This window comes from Microcaecilia unicolor, chromosome 1 (assembly GCF_901765095.1).
Source record: "Microcaecilia unicolor chromosome 1, aMicUni1.1, whole genome shotgun sequence".
NCBI lineage: Eukaryota > Metazoa > Chordata > Amphibia > Gymnophiona > Siphonopidae > Microcaecilia > Microcaecilia unicolor.
Genome location: NC_044031.1, coordinates 121,105,488 through 121,132,697, shown reverse-complemented (window position 1 = coordinate 121,132,697; position 27,210 = coordinate 121,105,488). Strand labels below are relative to the sequence as shown.

The 27,210-nt window shown below is 40.3% G+C and overlaps 1 protein-coding gene across 1 annotated transcript in view; it reads right to left on the bottom strand.

Annotated features, from left to right (window-relative positions):
- The window catches only part of LOC115468148 (cilia- and flagella-associated protein 69-like), a 640,933-nt gene that overhangs the window by 203,731 nt on the left and 409,992 nt on the right, over nucleotides 1–27,210 (bottom strand). Inside the window, 3 exon segments of the mRNA XM_030199696.1 lie at nucleotides 5,356–5,553; nucleotides 8,656–8,732; nucleotides 18,616–18,753. Coding sequence (XP_030055556.1) covers nucleotides 5,356–5,553; nucleotides 8,656–8,732; nucleotides 18,616–18,753 — 413 coding nt within the window.

Below are 27,210 nucleotides of genomic sequence, written 5' to 3'. Positions count from 1 at the left end.
CAGATCTTTGTCGATTGACAGTCATTTTGTACTTCTTCCATTTTCTTACTATGGCACCAACAGTTGTCTCCTTCTCGCCCAGCGTCTTACTGATGGTTTTGTAGCCCATTCCAGCCTTGTGCAGGTGTATGATCTTGTCCCTGACATCCTTAGACAGCTCCTTGCTCTTGGCCATTTTGTAGAGGTTAGAGTCTGACTGATTCACTGAGTCTGTGGACAGGTGTCTTTCATACAGGTGACCATTGCCGACAGCTGTCTGTCATGCAGGTAACGAGTTGATTTGGAGCATCTACCTGGTCTGTAGGGGCCAGATCTCTTACTGGTTGGTGGGGGATCAAATACTTATTTCCCTCTGCAGAATGCAAATAAATTCATATACTTTCCACAATGTGATTTTCCGGATTTAATTTGTGATGTGCTATCTCTCACTGTTACCAATAACCTACCCTTCAATTATGGGCTGCTCATGTCTTTATCAGTGGGCAAACTTACAAAATCAGCAAGGGATCAAATACTTATTTCCACCACTGTATCTACCTCTTCATTCCACACTAACCATTTTATCTCTTGTTTAACTTTACATTTATTTGCATATGGCATTGTATTTTGCATTCAAAATCTGTCTACTGGGTGACAGGAATACTTTGAAATCCTTTTAACGAGGCTGGTCAACTCAGAGTTCCCAAAAGAATACTCACATCCAGCTAGGTGGATAAGTACCCCAAGAGGAGGACATTTACCTCTAAAAAGTAGAGCAAAATTTCCACTGAATTTACATATATATCATGTACAAGTATATTTACCTAGATGTGACATTACTAATCATTGCTATAAATTTAAACTGAAATCAAACTTACCATATTGTAGAAGATTCAGAACAAGTAATTTGGAGGCTTGCTTAGTTCTCCTATCCAGATGCCAACTGTTGAATCTATAAAAATCCTAAAAAGGGACGCCGGGTCCAACTTGCATTTTGAAAGGAGGTATGGGTGGGATGCATGAATGAAGGCTAGGATGGAGGTGGATAGAGAAGTAGGAGGGAGTGTATAAGTTTGTAGTTGGGATCTTTGTATGCATGTGTATATGACTAAGTGGATCTGGTTTGGGGTGTGTGGCTGTATGACTGTGTGATAGAGTCTCCCTCTTAGTGACACTCCCTCACAGTGGTAGAATCACCTTAAAACTTACAGTCCTGCTCAGGAGGGGGGGGGGGGGGGGGGGGGGGGGGGAGAGAGAGTGACAAAGGAAGGTAGAGCCAGGAGGGCATGAGTATAAAAGCTCAGGGTACAGCTAGGTTAGGGAAGCCCAGACAGAAGCAGCTATGCCCAACTACATATGCCTCCACCATGTATGTATGTACTGCAACCACAACAGTCAGGTACACCAAGTTCAACTTGGGACCTTACAGAACTGTATCGTTGATTTGGCCAAGGGCTGGCTGGCATATGTTGTTTGCTAGAGACAATAGTGCACATTATGGCCCTGCAGGAGCAGGTCATAAGAAGAGGTTCCTACACTTAAGGACTAGTTTTGTGTCTACTTTCTCCCCTATCTGTGAACTGAACAGGACCCCCACCTGGCACCATTAATAAATATTGGAGTTGATATTCAAAGTGATTTAAACAGCCAGGAGATGCTCCGGCTGTTTAAATTGCCTGACTGGGGCTAACCATGGATATTCAGTGGCACTTTACTGGACAGTGCTGCTGAATATCCCCTCTAACCGTCCATGCCGAAACTGGCTAGTTTGAGGGAGCATGGAGGTGGAGTTAGGGCATAAGAACATAAGTACTGCCATACTGGGACAGACCGAAGGTCCATCAAGCCCAGCATCCTGTTTCCAACAGTGACCAATCCAGGTTACAAGTATCTGGCAAGATCCCAAATCAGTACAATACATTTTATACTGCTTATCCTAGAAATAAGCAGTGGATTTCCCCCAAGTCCATTTTAATAATGGCTTATGGACTTTTCTCTTAGGAAGCTATCCAAACCTTTATTAAACCTCACTAAGCTAACTACTTTTACTACATTCTCTAGCAACAAATTCCAGAGTTTAATTACACATTGAGTGAAGAAATATTTGCTCCAATTTGTTTTAAATTTACTACCTTGTAGCTTCACTGCGTGCCTCCTAGTCCTAGTATTTTTGGAAAGAATAAACTATCGATTCACATCTATCTGTTCCACTCCACTCATTATTTTATAGACCTCTATCATATTTCCCCTCAGCCGTCTTCTCCGAGCTGAAGAGCCCTAGCTGCTTTAGCCTTTCCTCATAGGGAAGTCATCGTTTTCCCTTTATCATTTTTGTCACCCTTGGCTCACAGGATGCAGTACTGCTCTGCTTCTCTCCTCCAGGAAAGCAATCTCTTTTTTCACGTCACCTTTTTAAACCCAGACTCACTTTTCCTTTTCACTCAACTTCTCAACATTCTCAGTTATTTTCCATAAAGCTCCACCTCCACAATAAATCAACCCATTCTTCAAATACTCTATACCCACCTCTTTGTAATATTGTCAACCTGTAAGCAACTGTGAATATACAAAGAATTCTGGTTTCAGAATTGGCCTGCTGTAAGTAAATTGTTCATATTTATTTTGCAATAAACACTTGAAATTCAGGAAAACCAGACCTTTGTAGATTTGAGCTTCTGGTTTAACTGGCTAAATAGCAATGCATATGCATGTGTTATGAGATCAGCACAGCAAATACCTTTCCGGACTTACACAGTGCATATTTGCAAGGGGTGCATACACGGGAGTGGAGCATGGGTAGGACAGAGTCACGTTCCCACTTATGTGGGTAACTTACAGAATACTGTAAGTTTTGCATGCCCATGCTGCATTTAGGCACCTGCACTTATGTCAGCCATAGAACTGGCATAACTGCAGGAGTCTAAATAGGTGCACCAATACTGGGTTACACTAGTATTCTATCATACAGGTTCTGTTACAGAATAGGCTCCTACCACGTGGCCTTGGGGCACCTAAATGGAGACGCCCAATTATAGAATTGCCTCCATAGTTTTCTTGAGGTAACTTTCAAGCATACATTTACCTTGAAAAGAAGGCAGAGTCTGCAATAGTGAAAAGGACATGCATGGTTGTTCACTAATGTGGGCAGTTACAAAATTGTTCCACAAGCAATACAAGATGGCATATGAGCATTCTATGGCTTACCTTATTGTATACACAGTGAGCCGTGACTTAAATAATACGGGGAAAATGTCTCATCAAACTGTGGCAAAATGTTATTGATTTAATGCACACAGTGCAAAAAGTAATCATTGACAAAAAACCCACGAAAATATTTTTTATATATTTATTTTTTCATGAATTTAAACCCCCCACCCCCAAATTCTTTTAGTGAGGAACTTCACTTGCACTTTCAATTAGTCCATATACTCTATCAAACAGTCCATATACAACAAAGTGCTTAGGATGAAAACATGTTTCATAGAAAACTTATCTGATAATCGTTCATCCCGTTATGTGTCGAGTGGTAGGTTCCAGCTTATAAGCAAATCAATGTGCGGTCCCACTAATATGGGGAAAATGTCTCATCAAACTGTGGCAAAATGGTATTGATTTAATGCACACAGTGCAAAAAGTAATCATTGACAAAAAACCCCCCGAATTTTTTTTAGATATTTACTTTTTCATGAATTTAACCCCCCCACCAAACTCTTTTAGTGAGGAATTTCACTTGCACTATCGATTAGTCCATATACTCTATCAAACAGTCCATATACAACAAAGTGCTTAGGATGAAAACATGTTTCAGAGAAAACTTATCTGATAATCGTTCCAGCTTATATGCAAATCAACGTGTAGTGCATATAAGCTGGAATCCAAAAAGAAACCGCACTAGATGTGAGGGTACCACACAGAGTGTGGACGTGCACTTAATCCCCACGAAACAATTAAAAGGGAACAAGGGGGAGTGGGGAAGGTAGGCTCTTCACAAACAATGGGGAAGACGTATAATTTCAATAAAAAATAAAGTTTATTACAACAGGTTGACTCAACACCGCTGTGTTTCAGCGCCATAGCACCTTCTTCAGGAGTCTATAAAAACAAATATAAAACATGAAGACTACAAACAAATTTATAGTGTCTAATATGTGTTTCTTCAATTATATTTTAATTTTCATGATTCTGTCTTTGCATTTTTGATATTATATGTATGATGATTTTCATTATGTTTCTATTCATTTTTTTAAAAATGTTATATATATATATATATATATATATATATATATATATATATATATATATATATATATATATAATCGATTGTTTATTGTTTGTAGTCAAAACAGTGGGTAAAAAACCAGGAGTTCCAGAGTGAAGATGAACCAAACTTTATTAATCAGTATATTGACTCATATATATAAGCTGGAACCTACCACTTGACACATAACGGGATGAACGATTATCAGATAAGTTTTCTATGAAACATGTTTTCATCCTAAGTACTTTGTTGTATATGGACTGTTTGGTAGAGTATATTGACTAATCGACAGTGCAAGGGGGGGGGGGGTTAAATTCATGAAAAAATAAATATATAAAAAAATTTCAGTTTTTTTTTGTCGATGATTACTTTTTGCACTGTGTGCATTAAATCAATAACATTTTGCCACAGTTTGATGAGACATTTTCCCCGTATTATTTAAGTCACGGCTCACTGTGTGTAGTTTTGATTTTGATCAGTGTTGAAGTACAGTGAACTTGATCTACATAGTAACATAGTAGATGACGGCAGAAAAAGACCTGCACGGTCCATCCAGTCTGCCCAACAAGATAAACTCATATGTGCTACTTTTTGTGTATACCCTACTTTGATTTGTACCTGTCCTCTTCAGGGCACAGACCGTATAAGTCTGCCCAGCACTATCCCCGCGTTCCAACCACCAGCCCCGCCTCCCACCACCAGCTCTGGCACAGACCGTATAAGTCTTCCCAGCACTATCCCCGCCTCCCAACCACTAGTCTCGCCTCCCACCATCGGCTCTGCTACCCAACCTCGGCTAAGCTCCTAAGGATCCATTTCTTCTGAACAGGATTCCTTTATGTTTATCCCACGCATGTTTGAATTCCGTTACCGTTTTCATTTCCACCACCTCCCGCAGGAGGGCATTCCAAGCATCCACCACTCTCTCCGTGAAAAAATACTTCCTGACATTTTTCTTGAGTCTGCCCCCCCTTCAATCTCATTTCATGTGCTCTCGTTCTACCGCCTTTGCATCTCCGGAAAAGGTTCGTTTGCGGATTAATACCTTTCAAATATTTAAACGTCTGTATCATTTCACCCTGTTTCTCCTTTTCTCCAGAGCTGTGTGGACCTTTTACCTTATTGTATAACTGCTGCTCTTCTTGAAGATCGAGCTGTTGCTGGTTTTCCAGCATCTCTGTCTGCTGAGTAGCTATTGTCTTTCCAACATCTTCTGATGCCTTTATTATAACATCCAAAGCTTTCTCATCAGGAGTGACTGGTCTGAAACCTTCTACTGTCAATTCTGCACATATCTCATGCCAAACTTCTCCAACCTTCATTCAACAATTAAACAGAAGAGCAATTTTAATTCAAATAGGGTTGCATTCAGTGTGCTACATATTAAATTTCAGCACACACCTATGATCTTGCTTCATATGGGCTAATAGTAGCAAAAAATATGGGAGTCAATAATATTTCAAATAATATCAACACACTTCCTGGTATATATTTTAACAATGTAGCTATTAAACCAGAAGTAAATATATTTGAAATAAAACATAAAAATTGTGAATATGATGTGCTCAGAAAACAAAAATATGGCTTTTTCAATGTGAGCAACATTCAAATCTGGCCAGTTACCTGTTATCGCACATCTGGCATCCCTTATTAATAGATCTTCCAATCTTCTCAATGTTCAATATGATCACTATTATTAAATTGCAATTTCATCAGTATCATGAATCTCATCGTGGCAAGATGAATATGTTATTTTGAATACTGATGAGATTACAATTTAATAATAGTGATCATACTGAACAATAAGAAGATTGGAAGATCTATTAAGGGATGCCAGATGTGCGATGACAGATAACAGTGGCCAGATTTGAATGTTGTTCACATTGAAAAAGCCACATTTTTGTTTTTTAAGCATGTCACATTCACAATTTTTATAATCTTTATATTTGATATAAAATAGAGTTATTTCTGTTTTAATAGGTTCATATGGGCTATTTCATGGTCATACAGTATACTGATGATTTTGAACAAGATAGAAAATGTGTATATAAAGCAAACTTATCATTAGTAAATTGAGGCAGTAATTTTCAGTAAGCTGCCTATACACAGGTAATTTCTCTTTGAAAATTGCCTGAAGGTATGCTGATAGAAAAGTCATTAAATGTCAATGTGTACAGCTCTGTGTATGTCAAGTAGCACTATAGAAATGAATAGTAGTAGTAATTATATGCACACAGTTTTTCTAATCCAATCATGAACCTGGTAATGTCAACTTGAAAAATGGCTAAATGTAATTATACTATGAAACTATGAGGCTACATTTAGCTGCTTTGCCAATAGTATTTTTCAAACCTAGGTCCTAACTCCACAGTCAAAAGTCTAGATTCAAAATGTTTTTTCACTTTAGTAAATCCTTACTCAAAGGCATTTAATGAAGAATGTACCTAATAAACTGACTGGATTGAGTGAATGAGTACCAATGATGCCCCTAAATTTATGTTTCAGCTTAAACCTTTGTGAAAAATGACCACAGTGAGGAAAACCATTATAGTGGAGGAACGCAGGAAACTTTAGTGCTTTCAAGAGAAGCAATTCACGAGATTCTCCATCGTCTTTCTAAAGACTGCTCTATTATTGGTTATACATACTCAACGATACAGGTTTTTTTTTACGCTTGCACTACTATCTTAAGAGTCCTGAGGCAGGCTTTCGAGTCGAAACACAGTGCCATGTTGAGTCTTTAAAACATATATAAGTGCATCAACAATCAATAAAGACTAATTTTACTGATCCAATTTACCATGATTTCTCAATAGCCACCTTTTGTTCCCCACTCTTCTAGTTTTTTTTTTTTAGCTTAAATCTATGCCACGGTATTGAATATTTGCCCATTTAGGCTGCTCCAGATGGCCAAGAACTCTATGATTGAGATCACAGCCAATATCATAAATGCTTCCTTTATGCGGCAGGAAGGAAGAATTCCCTGATGCTCTTAAAACAAGTCATTGTGTATCCTTTGCTGAAGAGATCATCTCTTGATCCTGCAACTTTATTGAGCTATCACTCAATTTCTAACATTTCTTCCTTGGACACACTATCTAAAAAAAGTTGTCTTCACCCAGTTAAAGGATTTTTCAGATCATGACATCCTAAACCTTTTCAAAGTGGCTTCTACCCTGGCCACAGCATGAAGATTTTGCCCTTGTAAGATCTTTAGGCCTGGGAGGCATTGTGTTAAGTGCTTTCAGTATTCCTTGCCTGGTAGATGTCAGCAAATGTGTTGAGTCAACAACTATTTTCTTGGAAGGTCTGGAATCTGGTGCACCCCAGAAAGCTGCCCTCTTTGCAGTACTGTTTCACATTTAATATCTACCTAGAGCCATTTGAAAGCTGCTCCAATTTTTTTGTGTGCAATACAAAATTACATTGATGACATCCAGCTGTTCTGAAATCTGTCTAGTGTGCGATGTTGACCAAAAAAGCAAACAGGATGCTAGGAATTATTAGGAAAGGGATGGAAAATAAGAAGAGGAATATTATAATGCCTCTATCACTCCATGGTGTGAGCTCACCTTGTGTATTGCATACAATTCTGGTCATCATATCTCAAAAAATATATAGCAGAATTAGAAAAAGTTCAAAGAAGGGTGACCACAATGATAAAGGGGATGGACCTCCTCTCATATGAGGAACGGTTAAAGAGGTTAGGGCTCTTCAGCTTAGAAAAGAGATGGCTGAGGGGAGATATGATAGAGGTCTAGAAAATCCTGAGTGGGTAAAATGAGTAAATGTGAATCAATATTTTACTCTTTAAAAAAGTACAAAGACTAGGGGTCACTCAATGAAGTTACATGGTAATACTTTCAAAAACAAATAGGAGGAAACATTTTTTTTACTTAATGAATAGTTAAGCTTTGGAACTCGTTGCTGGAGGATGTGGTTACAGCGGTTAGCATATCTGGGTTTTAAAAAGGTCTGGACAAGTTCTTAGAGAAAACATCCATAATCTATGGACATGGGGGAAGCCACTGCTTGCCCTGCGATCGGTAGCATGGAATGTTGCTACTTATTGGGATTCTGCCAGGTATTTGTGACCTAGATTGGCCACTGTTGGAAGCAGGATACTTGGCTAGATAGACCATCAGTCTGACCAGGTATGGCTATTCATATGCTCTTATTAGTTCAAGCAGATTTTATTTATTCAGTACCTGTCTTCTCTGTGTAGTTATATGTTGCAGAATAAACTGGCACTGAACCTCAAGAAAACTAAGGTGTTTTCAGAAAGTTGGGTTGTTCCCCTGAATTATCTATTAAAGTCTAGACAAAGAATGTCTACTTACCCTCCCAACCTAGCAACCTATTATAAAATTTAACTCCACTTGATTTTCACATGGATGTAAGATTTAAAAAGTACTTACTTTCAGATCAAAATATTTACTGATGACAGAAAGCGTGACTAAATCCTTTGCAGACAAGTCAGGTATTTCTTCAAAACCTACAATAAAATTAACATGGTATGGATTACTCTGAAATCCATTAATTTATATTTTAAACTGAAGACAAAAGCTATTAAGAGGATTTTATCACTTGGAGAAACTGAATGAGCCCTCTGTCACGTGTATTTTTAGGCTGACCCCTCCCACCCTGCCTTAATATGTAATACATTATTAGATCAATTGCAATATACCATGAGGTTTATTATCTCCTTTCAATTGACAAAGATACATTCCCAATGTCAGCAACAAATAGGGCAGAGAAAGCACATGCTACTACTACTACTACTACTACTATTTAGCATTTCTATAGCACTACAAGGCGTACGCAGCGCTGCACAAACATAGAAGAAAGACAGTCCCTGCTCAAACTTACAATCTAATAGACAAAAAATAAATAAAGTAAGCAAATCAAATCAATTAATGTGAACGGGAAGGAAGAGAGGAGGGTAGGTGGAGGTGAGTGGTTACAAGTGGTTACGAGTCAAAAGCAATGTTAAAGAGGTGGGCTTTCAGTCTAGATTTAAAGGTGGCCAAGGATGGGGCAAGACGTAGGGGCTCAGGAAGTTTATTCCAGGCGTAGGGTGCAGCGAGACAGAAGGCGCGAAGTCTGGAGTTGGCAGTAGTGGAGAAGGGAACAGAAAAGAAGGATTTATCCATGGAGCGGAGTGCATGGGAAGGGGTGTAGGGAAGGACGAGTGTGGAGAGATACTGGGGAGCAGCAGAGTGAATACATTTATAGGTTAGTAGAGGAAGTTTGAACAGGATGCGAAAACGGATAGGGAGCCAGTGAAGGGTCTTGAGGAGAGGGTCTTTTGATGCATGATGCATATCGATGCTGCAATATCAGTATATTTAAGGACAAGAAATTTAAAAAGTTTGGAATAAAAATACTTCAATTACTAGTGTCATTTAAATATTCTCTAAAATATTGACATGACCTAGCTCGATAGGAAATAATGGAGAAATATAAAATATAAAGCATATCTGACATATGAAAACTTAGGGCGTCTTTTACTAAAGCTTAGCTTGAGTTATCTGCAGCAGGGCCCATTTTATTCCTATGGGCCCTGCTGCAGATAATTCGAGCTAAGCCTCTGTAAAAGACCCCCTTAAATACAGAACAACTTCCATTCATGCATGCATAATTTTTCAAACCATACAGGTGCAACACTGGCACCTCGGTGAAGAACACCTTTTCCTAAGATTCAGTATTCAAATTCTCTCACATAATGCTACCATGCCCTATCACAGTAGGAATGAATAGAATTCTGTCCTTGAGATCCCATCACATATGTACCTAACATGACCAGAACGGTAGAAGACAGGCGACTTGGCCATAATGTCTGTCATGTACATAGTGAAAGTGATTTATATGACAAGAACTCTCTTTCATCTTTTATTTCTTTCTTTTTAAAGGAATACTGTATCCAACAAGGCACGTAAGAGGTGATTTTATAAAGGTTTTTCTGCATGCAAAAGGCCTTTAATAAAGCTGTGCTGTCATTTCTGCATGTAGGCATATGTACATAAACAAGATTGTACATGCTTATATGAGTGCTGTACAGTAGTCTGAGCAGATCAGAGGTGGAGCTGAGATATATACACTGGGCCCAATATTCAGCACTAGTTAATCAGCCAAAAATGGCTAATATTCAGCGCAAGATAGCTGGTTATCTCCACTGACTATTAGCGTTTAGCACATAGTGGCTAACTGGCTGTACTGCGCAATATAGTTGGCTATCCATGACTATTCAACTGCTGGCTGGCTAAGTTTAGCAGACAAATCGGACCACGTAAATAGCAGTCCTATCTTTGCCTGCTATTAACTTAACTGGCCAGCACTCAATATTCACATAGCCAGTTAAGTTAGAGCCAGTCCAAAAAAACCCAGATTTTAAATGCCGGTCACCTGAAACAGCTTGGCATTGAATATCTGGGGTCAGCACCACCGGTGGCTGCTAACCACACTGCCTTCTGTAGCAGAAAATATTTTTTATTTTCTACCATATGATGCTAACCAGGCAGTAATCGGCAGTGTATGTGCGCCGATGATTACTGCAAAGGTAACGTATGAGACCTTACCGCTAAGTCAATGGGTGGTGGTAAGGTCTCAGGCCCAAAATGGACACGCACCAATTTTTATTATGTTGCACGTCCATTTTCGACAAAAAAAAAAAGAGGCCTTTTTTGCAGGTGCACTGAAAAATGGACCTGCACGCGTCCAATACACATACCTACAACAGTGCTGGCCATTTTTCAGCACACCTTAGTAAAAGGACACCTAAATTTGTTAAAGTTGTTAAATCACAAAAGGAATGTCTTCCATAAATTGTCTTCCGTAAATTGGTACAATCATTGGTACTCAGTCATTTAGACTATTTTTATGCTGGCTGCAAAGAGCAAACACTCAAAAAACTCCAGACAGCCCAGAACACTGCAGCTAGACTCATATTCGGAAAATCAAAATATGAAAGTGCTAAACCCCTACGAAAGAAGCTACACTGGCTCCCACTCAAAGAATGCATCGCGTTCAAGGTGTGTACCCTAGTTCACAAAAGTATCCATGGCGATGCCCTAGCCTACATGTCAGACCTGATAGACTTACCACCCAGGAATGCTAAAAAATCATCTTGCACAATCCTTAATCTTCATTTCCCCAACTGTATAGGTCCAAACTAATGCACGCATCAACCTTTTCCTATATGAGCACACAACTCTGGAACGCGCTGCCGCGCAACCTAAAAACGATCTATGAACTAACCAGCTTCTGCAAACTACTGAAGACCCATCTCTTCAACAAGACATATCACAAAGATCAACACATGTGAAATCCCCCACATGTATCCAGAACTGTCTTATAATGTTTTCTTGTTATATCACTATTATGCTATATCACTATCATGTAACCCAAAATCCTTCTGTAATACCAAATGTCTATTCTCTTCTTATTTCAACTATTCATGATGTATTGTAAGCCACATTGAGCCTGCAAAGAGGTGGGAAAATGTGGGATACAAATGCAACAAATAAATAAAATAAATGTGAAAAATTGTAAGATGACCTTACGAGACCAGAAGAATGGGCATCCAAATGGCAGATGACATTTAATGTGAGCAAGTGCAAAGTGATGCATGTAGGGAAGAGGAACCCAAGGTATAGCTATGTGATACAAGGTTCTATATTAGGAGTCACCACCCAAGATGTATATAGTTCATTTAATTTTCATTTTTTAAATTAATTTGATATTTTGTTACATCCTGATTTATGTTTCAATCTTATTTATCTTGTTATCTCACCTTGAATTTCGCTTGGAAGATTTGGCAGGTTATAAGACCCTTGATAAAATAACATAGCAAAAGGATTTAGGTGTCTTCATTGAAGATATGTTGAAACCCTCTGCTTAGTGTGCAGCAGCAGCTAAGCAAGCAAATAGAAATTATTAAGAAAGGAATGGAGAACAAAACTGATAATATTATGCCTTTGTATCACTCCACAGTGCACTTTTGGTCACTACATCTCGAAAAAGTTATAGTGATATTAGAAAAGGTACAGAGAAGGAACGAAAATGATAAAGGAGTTGGGATGACTTCCCTATGAGGAAAGACTAAAGAGACTAGGACTCTTCAGTTTGGAAAAGAGATGACTGAGGGGAGATATGACAGAGGTCTGTAAAGAACTCCTAGATCTTTTGATTGATTTGGATTCCATCACCAGGGAATGATGACATACCCTCTGTATCAGGAGGTCATAGGGATGTGGCTCTGCTGCCATCCAGAACGGGATAGTTCTCAAAGCCACATACCTGACGGGCAAATCCAAATACCATTGCTGACAGACTGAGCAGGGTCGTGCAGCCACACGAGTGTTGCCTGCGAGATCTTCTAAGCAGGAGACACCTCCTCTGTGGATCTCTTTGCCACTCCTGTTCCAGGGTCAGGGGCACACGACAGACTCTGCTGAAACTCAAGCAATACCGCAGAACCATGATTCTGATCGCCCTTTATTGGCCCAGGAAGATCTGGTTCCCTCTTCTTCTGGGGTTATCCTCTGAAAAACCATGGAGATTGCAGTGCTTTCTGTCTTTCATCACGAAGAATGAGGGATCTCTTCTGCATCCTATCCTCCTGTCTCTAGCCCTCACAGCCTGAATGTTGAGAGCTTAGAATTTGCTTCCTTGCATCTTCCTGAGGGTGTCTGCAAGGTCTTGCTGACTTCCAGGAAAGATTCCACTAAGAGATGTTACTCTTTCAAATGGAGGTTTGCCATCTGGTGTGAGGGCAGAGCCCTAGATCCTACTTCTTGCTGTACACAGACTCTGCTTGTGTACCTTCTACACCTTTCCAAGTCTGGTCATAAGACCAACTCAGTAAGAGTTCACCTCAGTGCAATTAGTGCTTACCATCACCGTGTAGAGAGTAAGCCCATCTCTGGACAGCCTCTAGTTGTTCACTTTATGAGAGGGTTGCTTTTGACAAAGCCCCCTGTCAAACCTTCACCTGTGTCATGGGACCTCAATGTCATCCTTACCCAGCTGATGAAAGCTCCTTTCGTTCCGCTGGTCTCTTGTTATCTGAAGTACTTGACCTGAAAGGTCTTGTTTTTGGTGGCTGTTATTTCAGCTCGCAGGGACAGTAAGTTTCAGGCTCTAGTAGAAGATCTACCTTATACTAAATTTCATCACAACAGAGTAGTTCTCCGCATGCATGCTAAGTTCCTGCCTAAGGTATTCTTTCAACGTTCTTTCCCGAGTATCATGTCGATCCTGGTGAAAGCGCACTGCATACCTTGGACTGCACACGAGCACTGGCCTTTTACTTGGAGCGGATTAGGCTCTACAGACAGTCTACCCAGCCTTTTTGTTTCTTTTGATCCCAACAGGATGGGGGGTCTCCATCGGGAAACACACAATCTCTAATTGGCTGGCAAATTGCATTTCTTTCACATGTCCAGGTTGTGCAGACCCTTGAGGGTCATGTCAAGGCTCATAATGTCAGAGCCATGGCGGTGTCAGTAGCCCATTTGCGGGCAGCTTCCATAGAAGAAATTTGCAAGGCTGTGTCGTGGTCTTCAGTTCACACATTCACATCTCATTGAGTAGGATACCTGATATGATAGTAGGTTTGGATAGACTGTTCTGCAGAATTTGTTTGTAGTCTAGAATCCAACTCCACCCCCTAGGTCCGTTTTCTTCTTTTCCAGGCTGCACTCTCACACAGTATGTATATAGTTTCAGGTTAATTCATCCTTTGACCTTGCCATTTTGAGGTCCTATTGTCCTACTATTGTTTTCGATGAGTCTGGTAGCTAGGTATTCCCACATATAAGAAGGATATGGCCAGCTTGTTCTCAGAGAAAGAACGAATACTTATCTGTAGCAGGAATTCTCAGGAGGACAGCAGGCCATTCATATTCACATACCCTCCCACCTCCCCTTAGAGTTCTCTCCTGTCCTGATAGCTATACTGTAGTACTGATGGTCCTGCACTCTCTCGGCGGGCGGGAAGGCACACATGCATGTGCAGTAAGGATACTGTCACATGTATTTAAAGCTGTATTACACTTTTTTTTAGCGTTTCCTGCCAGTCGACATGGATGTCGTCACCCACATGTGAGAATGAATGGCCTGCTGTCCTTGGAGAATACCTGTTACAGGTAAGTATCCTTGTTTTCCCTACCTTTTCAGCTACTGCTTTTGAGAATCAAAGCAGCCTTCTTTTCTTCTTACTCTTATTTACTTTCCTTACAAAAAGGTTTCTTGCCCTTTAAATAGCTCCTTTCAGTTTTGCCCACTGCTTTTCTACTTCTTCCATATGTTCTCAACTAACAACTCCCTGAGGTAATCCTTCATCTCAACAAGTTAGTTTTTGAAGTGTAGAACATAGAGAATAGCTCTTAAGCAGCCAGCCAACACTTATGCTCATAACTGCTAGTATTCTGTAAATTACACTCACAAGGGCTGTGTAAATGCAGGCTCTCATTAAAGAATTGCCCTTTACATGTGTACCCACATATATGTTTATTGTATTTGATATACATTGTGTTAAAAAAAACCTATATAAAGCTTGTTTTCTCCATAACTTGCCAAAAATTGACCGATTTCAATAAAATATGGGATATATAACATCCTGAATAAATTTGCAATATACACTCACACTGGCCTCCTCACTTAAATGATATCACTTTACTACCTGGTTCTTCAGCTGTCATAATATTTTCTTCAATGAGAACTGATCAGGCTCTGAGCCTATTTCTCACAGTTTTTTCAAAACATATTCTACACTTACCCTCTTCCACCTCTTTTCTGGAAACTCTTGTACCAGCTCTGTGAGAACCATAGCCTTTCTCCAGATACAAATTTTTAATAAGAATCGGATCCTCCTCACTGAAAACCATGGTAACTGTTTATATTTAAAGCAAAATGGCGTCTGCTCGTATCATGACGATAATCGCTAGGTGGTCATGACATCATTTACGTGAAGTGGCCACAGTGAAATTGAATTGAATTGTCCACCAGAGGAGGGACTGAACCAACTGTGGTGTTACTCAGATGACGTCCACTAGGTTCCCAAAACCCTGACAACACTGGGAAGCTAGAGTCCATTGGGCTCATGTGAAGACATGCCATGGGTGTGACATGTACTGTGGAAGCCATATGGCCTAGCAACTTCAACATCTGCCAAGCTGTGATCCACTGGCTGGCCCAAACCCGAATGGCGACTGCAACTAGAGCATCCTCCCTCAGCATAGGAAGATAGTCTCGTTCCTGCTGTGTCTCTAGCAGGGCTCCAATGAACTCCAATTGCTGAACTGGGAGCACATGGGACTTGGGGTAGTTTAAAATGAACCCTAGCATACTGAAAATCTCCTGGATGAGGAGAGGGCAGAAGGTGTCCAGAGGGAGAAAGTATCAATGGTATCCGTATACTTCTTAATTGGGTCAGTGACCTCCTCCACCTTCTCACCAAAAAGGTTATCCTCCCGGCACATGGCATCTGCACATCTCTGCTGGACTGTGGGGTCCAAGTCAGATACACGCAACCATGAGAGTCTGTGCATTGCTATACTCTAGGCAGAGATCTAGGATGCCACATCAAACTCATCTGTCCAAAAATTTACAACACGCATTCTGCTGCTTGGCCAGCTACTGAAGAGATTCAGTTTGCTCCTGGGGAAGAGAGTCTCCAAACCACACATACTGTACACCAAGTTCTGTAAGTAAAGTCTCATGAGGGAGATGAGCATAGAGGCTTGATACATCTTCCACCCAAAAGAGTCCAGGGTTCGAGCTTCTCTGCCTCTGGGTGCCAAAGCAAAGTCCCTAGAACTCCTAGATCTTTTGATTAATTTGGATTCCATCACCACGCTGAATTGTCAGTGCTGGTGCGGGTGTCTGGTTCTAGCTGCATGGATACCCTGTGTTGGCACCTCCTCAATGGAGGGAAAGCACTCCTCCTGATGCTGAAGCTTCTTGGGGAACCTATCCCTCGGTGCCCTGGTGCTCCTGGCACCAGGGTGTTGAGGGGGACCGATGCTGATACTTTTTGGCTTTCGCCTGATGCTGGTCATCGATACTCCTTGGTGCTGAAGAGGACGACTTCAAATCCCCATGTTTCCTTGATGTTGGATCCAATGCTAACCGGTCCAGGATGCCCTGCACAGCAGCCGGCACTGAGGAAGGTGAAGATCTGCTTGATGCATGCCCACTCCCAGTGTCTGACATGGGCCTAGCAGCCATAGGGACCTATGCACTTGATGTCGATGCAAGGCTTAACACCAATACCGATGTCAATGTCGAGAATTTGGGTCGGGCTCCAAAATATTTCTCTCTCTGAGCCTCTCTGGAGAGGGTTAGTGACCACTGGGGGAGTCAGGGGAGGTCATCCCCAATTCCCTCCGGTGGTCATCTGGTCAATTGGGACACTTTTTTGGGACTTGGACCTGAAAAAAAGGGTCCAAATAAAGCGGACCAAATTCTTGTAAAAAACGCCCTTCTTGTTTCGATTATTAGCTAAAGACACCCATCTCTCCTCGGCCGATAATCACGCCCCAGTCCCGCCTTCGCCACGCCTCCGACACGCCCCCATGATTTTTGTTCGTCTCCGTGACGGACTGCAGTTGAGGAAGCCAAAAATCAGGTTTTGATTATACTGATTTGGGCACCCATGGGAAACGGACGCCCATCTCCCGATTTGGGTCGAAATATGGGCGTCTTTCTCTTTCGAAAATAAGTTGGATAAGGAAAATATTAGCCCTATAATCCAATATTATGCCTATGTGGATAACATTATCCTTTCATTCCCGGGAACAAACCCACCATCAATAGCGCTGATGAAAGAAGTCTTCACGATGCTATATGAGTGGTTCTGCTCCCTGAAACTGAAAATCAATCCTGACAAAACCAACATACTATAGATGGGAAATAAGACAGCAAACTTACTCCCAGAACTGGCAAGAACACCACTACCACCACTGAAAAATGAAATCAAACTCCTGGGAGTATGGCTAGACTCACACCTTGATATGTCTTCGCAGATAAACAACCTGGTATGTAAAAGTTTCTTTAAACGAAAACTTCTTTGACATACGAAATATTCATTGGATTAATCCCAATTTCGCATCATAGTACAGGCTATGGTCCTTACAGGACTGGACTACTGCAACATAGTATATTTAGGAATTCCAGATAAATCACTCAAATGACTACAAATAGCTGAAAACATAGCAGCTAAATTGATAGGAAGAGGTCACTGGTCTGACCATGCTACATCATTTCTCAGTAAGTTACACTGGCTACCTATCAAAGCAAGAATAGAATTCAAGCTACTAACAATAATCTTTAAAGGTCTCTACGGCCTTACACCACCTTACATCCAAAAACTCATCCAACTACACTAACCCAAAAGAACCCTAAGATCATTCAAGGATATCAAACTGGTTATACCAACTTCACAATAATGTCAACGGAAGAAACCCACAAAACAACAAATTACAGGCAAAGGTGCGGATCTGTGGAACTTGCTGCCACGAGAAATAAGATTAATAACGGAATACATGAGTTTTAGACGATCAATCAAAACTTGGCTATGTCAGAAACATTTTGGCCCAATCACAGGAAATCCTGTCCCTCCTAGACGCAAGATATGAAAGATAACGAACAAAACTACTGATAAACCCTGACAGAACACACAAATCAAGATACTACCTTACCAATTATGGATTCAAAAGCTATCATGTTTATATACCAAGAAATGACTCTCACTATATTAGTTTACATAAACAATTAATCCTACTATGCTTTCCTTATAGTCTCAGTTAATCCCAACAGATAGTTCAACTATATTATGATGTAATGTAATTCTGTTCACTGTATACTGAACGGTTCCACTGTAAGAAATTATTTCTATAGACAAGATGTTGATTGTAAACCGCTTAGAACTTGTCGGTAAAGCTGGTTATAAATGCCAAATTAAATTAAATTAAAAATACACCCTACCTTACTGCAGCTAAAACAAATTAAATTAAATTAAAAATAAACCCTACCTTACTGCAGCTAAAATGAAGGTCTGTAAGTTCACATTTGCTTGGCAACTTGCCTACACATTGATCATATAAAAATATGCACCTTCTTGTCACCACATGTACTTTTACACATGTAACCTGTGAGGTAATTTTATAAGAAGCCCCTGATGCATATAAACCACGGTAAAATTCCCCCCTCAGAAGTAACTTTTTAACAGGGTGCCTAGACAATAAAGGCACGCAGGGGCATATACCCCCCAAGTGTATTCAGTACCAAACCTCAGATTAGTTTATATAGGGAAACCAACGTTAAACAGAAACTTTACTGAGGTATATTAGATTAACAAGATTCATTATACTTACCAAGTCGATACAATATAGAATAAATATTTGCCCTCATGTTCTCAGCAACATCCATGATAGCAATACTGGGGCAATTAGAAGGCACTGAGATTACTTCTTGCTCTGCTTGCAAACTGCCAACCAATGGCTGTTTTGCATCTGAAAGATTCAACAATAATAACTCAATATACTATCTTAAAGTTTTATATAAAAATGATATTGTATTGTATTGTAACATTTATACCCTGCGCTTTCCCACTTATTTGCAGGCTTATTACTTTATGAATTGCATGATTTAATGTTAAGAAACCACTGTGTGGTGCACTTAGCTCTTCATGTTATACTATTAAATATAATCATGCTAAATTTGCTGCTTGTCCAATCCAAGATTCAGCTCATAAAAAATAAGGAACTCTTTATTCAAATTCTCTAAAGGACAACTGTTTACAAACTACCAATGTGGAAAAATCCTGTATTTTTGGCAGGAAATGTGGTATTGGAAGAATCAGTGATTGCTTATGTATCAGACAGCCAAAATGTTTTCATTTTCCAGACACAGGAGGAACATTCCAGGCCCTTGGTCTACAGAGGCCACTTGGAAGGTAAAAGTGAGAGGGTTATACATATACATTTGCCCAATGACAATGCAGTCTGAACAGCTAGGGGAGGGGGGATATGAAACCTAAGCCAGACTTTTCCTCTCTGGGAACGTCCCGCATACAGGATGACGAACAGCTGTAAGTAGAGAACCCCACACCAGGGTCTCCTTGAATCTCTAATTCCCTTCTTTGGGAACTAAGGAAGAAAGGAGAAGGAAACAATAGCCCAAGGGCTACCAGCCTGTTAATCAGCTATCCCCTGGAGCTAACCAGGAGCAGAGAGAAATAGTTCCCAATTAAAGTGACTAGTCAGTGAGGTCCGCCTGATTCACAACTGCCTTGCTGAAGCACAGGGTGCCATAGAGGAGGTGGTCTGGTAACAGGAAGACTGAACCGAGTCCCTAGCCAGAGAAAGAACAGAGAGAAGCTGAAATCACCATCTGGGAAAGGGACTGAAAGCTGGATGCAAGGAAGCTGGTGAGTGCCTACCACCTTAAGGAACCTAGGACTCATTCAACCACCCAGGATTTATTCTTAACCTTTTCCACAAGGGAGCACACACAGCACTCAGGGAACACATTTCCACTTTTAAAAGACTAATTACTGTAATACCACTGGAATAAATGCACAGGAGCCCTGCTGCCACTCATTGAAGGACATTACAGTTAAGCAAAAGCTATAGAGTAGCCCAGAGATTCGTAGATACAGCTACAGGGAGTAAAAAGCTGATTTCCATCTATAAGCTGGCCAAGTATGAATGATATTGGAACCGGAAATGAATCAACCTCCAGGAGTCCTAGAATGTTTTCTTTACTGAAGTGTTATGTTGTTGCAATCAATTTACTTTGATATTATGGACACTTTAATACTTTTTATTATCCTTATACTGTGCATACTTGTTAAATATTTACGTACCTGTTAAAGGGGCATTTTATTTAAAGCCATCCTGGTCTCCAGTACTCTTTTTGCTGTTCTACTATGCCTGTTATTTGCTTTAGTGAGTTTGCATATTGGAGGGGAACCCTCACTAGTCTGTGTGCCTTGGTAAATAAGGGTAGCAATATTTAAATACAATTGTGGCCATAGACACTTCAAATTAATTATGTACCTGCATCAGGGGTAACCCTCAGTCCCGACCGATAAGAGGCTGCTTACACCTGTGCAGCAGGGCACCAAAATGCTCCTCTGTTTTTGCAATGAGGAAACTTCCACTGCATCACTTTGGGCACAGGTCAGTGATGCAGTGGAAGTTGGGCCTGTGTGTTCATCAATGCTAGTGGATGTTCTCTCCAAAACAAAGGATAGGAACTATAAAAAGCTCTGTTAGGATTAGGGTCTTTTTTGTTGGTGTCCTTTGCTAGTTCTGGGTAAGGGCTGCCTTGGAGTACTTTGGGACTCAAGGATACTGAGGGGGAGCCTTTCTTCATGGCTGCTAACTTGTGCCAGCTAGATCTTGTAACAGAGAGAGAGGCTTCCCTATGCTGACTAGGCCTAACCACTAAAGAAGAGCTGCGAAGAGAACAGACCTTGGGGGTTATGAAGAGATTTCTGGATATCCAGCTAGTTTTTAGCAATTAGAGTTTTGCAGCAAGATGTCTGAAGGAGCATGATGCAGGTCTGCCCAAAGACAAAGCTGCAGTAGTGTTTTGGTATACTTGAAGTTTTTGTGACCAAAAAAGGTGCTTACCAGCAACCACTCTTGGAAGTCCATGCTGTTCTGCTAGGGACTGAACCTGATTCATTTTGAGCAGACAGTGAGGAGGCATTGACAGATTTCATGATATTTTGTATTTTTAGGGAATTCTGTAGTTTTTCACTTGTGTCTATTCCACAAAGGTACCTATTTGTGAAGAGTATATTTTTGGATTTTTTTGTGAAAGGTACAGAGCATATGCACAGTAAAGTACTTACACTAAGTACAAGTGGGTTACCTTTAAAGGCTAGGATTGAATTTGAAATAATATTTGTGTTTAAAATTTTACATGGTATGGCCCCCAAATATTTACTGATTATATTTCTGTCTATGTTCTTTCAAGGCAACTTAGGTCAACACAGGATATATTGAACTAACTAGATATACAAGGCTTATGTGTCGGCTATCACCTACTAGAAACAAGACACCTACAGGCAAGAGTCAAGAACTTTGGAATTCTTTACCATTTGAAATGAGAAAAATCTCAAGTTATACACAATTTAGATACCATTGAAAACAGGGTTGTACGCTAAGGCTTTTTAGCTGAAACTAATATTCCTTGCCTCATCTATATAGGTTTGGGGTCTAGATACTATTTATGTTTTAGTTTTTTATTAGTTAACAAAAGCTTTTGTAAGGATATACCTCTTCTAATTTTGAACATTCTATATCATTTTGTACTCTGCCTTAAACTTGATAGTTAGGCAGGCTATAAATTCTGTACATTACATTACAAGTGGGTAATTTGAGAGTATATGGAGTGATATCTATTTTTGAGTAATTTCAGAGAAAGGAGGATAAGTCTAGGGTGCCCAGCTACAGAAAGATGGGAAGAACTAGCCAATGAGGAAGCTGGGAAGATTGGAATTGAGATGTTGAAATTGGAACATGCTCACTTTGTGGAGCCTTCTGTAAAATATGTATAAGGATGTGCAGGAGTGCAACGTATTTGCCATTTTACAAATGTGCACATGGAAAAACTCAGCAGCTTCTATGGGGCAGTGCCAGTTTTACAACTCCCGTATGTAAATGGAACAATTTCCACACAGAGCTAGCACATTTTACAAACCTATATGTATAAGTTCTACCAATTAAGGGCCATGTTTACTAAGCAGTGTTATAGGCGCGTTAACATTTTTAACGCACATTAACCATGTACATGCCTACAATATCCCTATAGGTGCCTATATGGTTAGTGCGTGTGCTAAGTGTAGGCACGCTAAAAACACTAACACACCTTAGTTAACAGGTCCCTAAGTAGTAAGGCTGTAATTTTTTTTTTTAATTTCTAAAGTGGAAAAAAAAACCTAAAGAGAATCATTCTCTTAATCCCTTGTATAAAGCACTGGCCATAAATGAGCACTTTTAAAAACATTTGTGTGCCTTTGGGTGCAAAACCAAATGGGCAGTTTTTTCCCCATGCACGTGTACTCTCATTGTATAATGAGGAACACACATGTAGATTTTTGACCCGCCCAAGCCATACCCAAATCACTTCCTCCCATGCCACTTACTGCACACAAGTTAATTAGTTAATAAGCCAATCAGCGCTGACAATTGACCTCTAACAAGCAATTATCAGCACTAATTGGGCTTTATGCTCATATCCGCCCTTTGCATATTCTAGAACGTAATGCGCTATATTTGAAGGTGCATAACCAGAAAAAGTGCATGAGGGGGCGTGTCTAAAATGTATGCTTTTTATTATAGAATCAAATCTCTCTTGTCGTCCCCCTTCTCCTCCACCGCTAACTCCAGACTTCGTTCCTTTTGTCTTGTGGCACCTTATGCCTGGAACCGTCTTCCCGAACCCATACGTCTAGCTCCATCTCTACCTGTTTTTAAATCTATGCTGAAAGCTCACCTTTTCACTACTGCCTTTGGCTCCTAACCGCAACTCATTTGCCTTCCTCCTCCCTGTTCCTTTCTACCCTGTAATTCCCTTGCTCCTAACCGCTACTCATTGCCCTCCTCCTCCCTGTTCCTTTCTACCCTGTAATTCCCTTGCTCCTAACCGCTACTCATTTGCCCTCCTCCTCCCTGTTTCTCTTTACCCTGTAATTCCCTGCCCGTAATGTCTTGTCTGTCTGTTTTACCTAGATTGTAAGCTCTTTGAGCAGGGACTGTCTCTCTATGTCAAGTGTTCAGCGCTGTGTGTGTCTGGTAGCGCTATATAAATGCTATTAGTAGTAGTAGTAGTAGTAAACTTGCACCAGATCTTACCTCCCTTCAAAAATGTTTAGATCAGGTTTCCTCATGATAAAGTAGAAACAGTCTGATTCTAAATCCCCAAAAAACAACTGCTTGTTGGATAACTGGCCATGCACCAATTTCAACACTGATCCCTGTGCTATTTGGTACCTCTATTCAACCAGTTATCCAATTCAAGTATTTAGGTGTAAATCTGGACTCTCAGCTTAGTTTTTCAACTCATATCTCTACAGTTCTGAAGTGGGGCTTCTTTGCCCTTCGAAGGTTAAAGTCAGTAAGGGCATTCTGGACTTTCATGCACTTCACACATTGTACCATGCATTTGTTAGTTCGAAGTTGGATTAATGCAATGTTATTTGCTGGCATTCCAAATTATAAAGTTAAGCGATTATAGACCCCGCAAAACATGGCTGGACGTCTACTATGTTTTGTGAGGTGTCAGGATTGCCTTTGTTGGCAAGACTACGTTGGTTGACTACTCATGCGTATATAGAGTTTTAAATTCTTACATTAACCCATAAAGCTGTTTATACCGGTCTTCTCGAATATCTGGCAAAATTAATTGTTCGCTATGCTGCTTCCCATTGCTTGCATTCCATAAATGATCATTGGTTGGTGCTGCCTAGCCCACGTTAAGCCTATCGGGAAGTAACCCATAAAAGCGATTTTTATTTCTTAGCCCCCTATCTTTGAAACAGTCTTTGCCTTGATCTCAAGGCTGAAACATCCTTGAAAACCTTTAAGACCAATTTAAAGACCTATCTTTTTGCAGGGCATTCTTTCAGCGAACTGGCAGGTACTTGGGATACCAGTGCAAAAGGATAGATATTATGTAATGCTTGTTTGACCTCTGGTATGTTTGTTCTCTGTTCTATAATTTTATGGCGTTCTTTTTCTTACTTTAGTTTTTACTTTTTGAATTTGTATGTAAATCGCCTTGACTTACACATTAAAAAAAACGATCCATCAAATTTTAATAAACATAAACACAAAGGTTAGATGCCCAAAAATTGGGTGCTAAGCCAGTATTCTATAATGGCAGAACTGCATGCCAAATCTGTTACAGATTGCTAATGTAAGTCCGCAATTATGCACCAAAATTTAGGCATGACCACTTATGCCATGTCTGCGGCTGGCATAAATGGTGGTGCCTAAATGCAGCATCTGGATGTGTGAATGCAACTATTCTATAAAGTGTGTGCAAGAATAATTGGAATACCCCTGACATGCCAATGCCCCTCCCACAATAATGACCCTTTGTATTTGCATGCAAGAGAAGATAGACGTGTGGTTTATAGAATAGGAGCATAAGTCTATTACATGCACAATGGCAAATTAATACCAATTAGTACTTGCTAACACTAATTATTGGTACTTAGTGCCAATTTAGGACCAATTAGTTAATTATGCTACATACGTAACTTGCCCCATTCTATAAGTACATACCCAACTGCATGCCTAACTTTGGGTGCCATTTATAGAATTTGGGGGGTTAATGCATAAGGGTTCAACATTATGATATAGTAACATAGTAAATGACAGCAAATAAAGACCTGGATGGGCCATCCAACCTGCCCAACAAGTTGGTCAAAGCTGAACCTGCCATTCTGTGCAGATTACACTCCTTCAAGACCAAACAATGGCATCACAAACACAGCAGTCAGTAATTAGACACATACTGGGCTCCTTTTACTAAACTGCAACTTAAAGGAGCTTACCGCGGGACATGCTGAGGCATCCTATCGTAAAATCTCAATTTGTGCCCCTAAACCATGCACTAAAAAATATTAATTTTTCTCTTAGGGGGCATGTCTGGGGTTGGAGAGTGGGCATGACAGCACAAATTGTGTACTGATTAGCGTGTGAGCCCTTACTGCCTAAGAAATAGGTGGTGGTAAGGGCTCATGCTCTAATTTTTGTTAATGGCCATGCGTTAATGGCAACGTTAGCGCATGGCCATTAATTCAGAAAATGGAATATCAGCCATTTTCTGACCATAGTACAAAATGGCCTTAACATGTGGGAAAGACCTGTGTAAGGGCATGTTAGAGCCACTTTTTACCACAGGGAGCCCATAGGCAGTTGTAATTGATACAGTCTTGGAAGAGTGTTTTTATAATTTGGTTGCAGCATAGTCACATTTCTTGTCAATACTTAATTAATCCAACAATCGAACAATATTGCAAACTGAAATCAATTTACTCGATACCAACCTTAAGGTGTCTTCCTCTCTGAGGTACACTCAACAATTTTGCACTGTTTTTAAACCTGGCTATTATCTTCTGTTCCTTTGTTCTTCTGACTCAACTGGAACCAGGGTTGTGATATAGTGATATAAGCCTTTGTTTGCAAGTGACCAGGGATTTTTTCCTTCCTATTTTACAATCCTTCATTCCCCCCCAATGCATCTAGAGCAGCACTGTAGAAAAATGTACATATTGGATTTGAGATATCCAGGTTGGGACATCTTAAGTTCCACTAGTATTTTAGAACAGGATCTAGCAACATAGAACCTGTTCTAAAATATAGTGTGAAATGGATGTTTATATGCCAGTTACGTGCAGCAGGAGCATCTATTTTAGAATCATAAATGTCTAAAATATGCAATGGGAATATAAACATTTATGTTCTGGAATACAAATGTTTATGTGAGCCTTTTATTTATTTATTTATTTGTTGCATTTGTATCCCACATTTTCCCACCTATTTGCAGGCTCAATGTGGCTTACATAATACCGTAATGGTGTTCGCCAACTCCGGTAGAGAAGCAAATACAAAGTGATGTTATGTTCGAATAAGGTTCATGTGATTACAGGCACATTGGGGAATCGTAGAGAGGAAGAGTTATGTAGTGTCCATTACGAGCTTTGGCTTCGTTTGTTGCAAGATACAGGCATTTACATAGTAACATAAATGATGGCAGATAAAGACCTGAACAGTCCATCCAGTTTTTAGAAAAAGAAATGTCAATTTTTCCCCGATGCTGTCACAGAACCTGGTATCCCTTGACAGTTTTGTTTCAGTGGGTACATCATCCACTGGGATATTAAGGTGATCTCCCATAATTCCTCCAATGGAGTGCTGCTCAAAAGGAGTACTTTTCTGAAACCTAGATGTCCCCAGCAGAAGGTGTAAATCCCAACATCAATCTTTTTGAATACAGATGTGCACTCCCTTTCTGAAATAGGGAATACAGATTTATTTTTAAGGTCAGATCATTAGGCATGTAGATAGCTGTGTGGCCGGTGGAAGTGAGGATCACCTGGTCAGTTGCTTGCCTGATGGGGCTATCTTGGTACATATGAGTAACAACGACATAAGAAAATGTCGAAGGAAGGTTCTGGAAACCAAATTTAGGCTCTTAGGTAGAAAGCTGGTCCAGATATTCCAGGGTAGCATTTTCAGAAATGCTCCCAGTTCCACACACACACAGGACCCTAGAGGCATGCAGAGCTCTGAAATCTCAATGCATGGTTGAGACGATGGTGCAGGGATGAGGGATTTGTCAGTATGCATACCGCCCGGTAAGCGCCACGTGGTAGAAAATAAAAATATTTGCTGCCGTGTGTATCAGACATGCATAAAAATTGGAATTACCGTCCAGGGCACGTGGTAGCTGGGCGGTAGTTCCAAATTGATGCGCGCTGGATGCGCATAGGCGCCTACATGCCTTAGTAAATCAGGTATGGACTTTGTTTAGAAATACCATTTTGGAAGCCCAGACCAGATACTACCATCTATATCAGAGGAATTGCTTACACATAAAATAGTGGAGAAAAAAGACCTCAGTAGACAACATGAAGAATCCAAGTACAAAAGGTCTTTGTCAAGACCTCCCGTTTTTATTGGTTGCTGCTTTATACCTGCATGCACATTACATAGTTTTTTTTGTGGCTTCACACCCGCGTGCACTTCACAAAGACTCCTGAGGTAGACCTGTGGCGGAAACACAGATCTGTGTCGAGTCTGTAATAAAGTTTAACATTGTGACTTATCTGTCCCAGTCCCTGGAGTTATTGGTCCACTTCTTCTATCCTATATAATAATTTGCACCATGAACATTCCATGAAGCTGCCTGGGCCCGTGCCTCCATTCTGATTGGCTGTGCCTGGG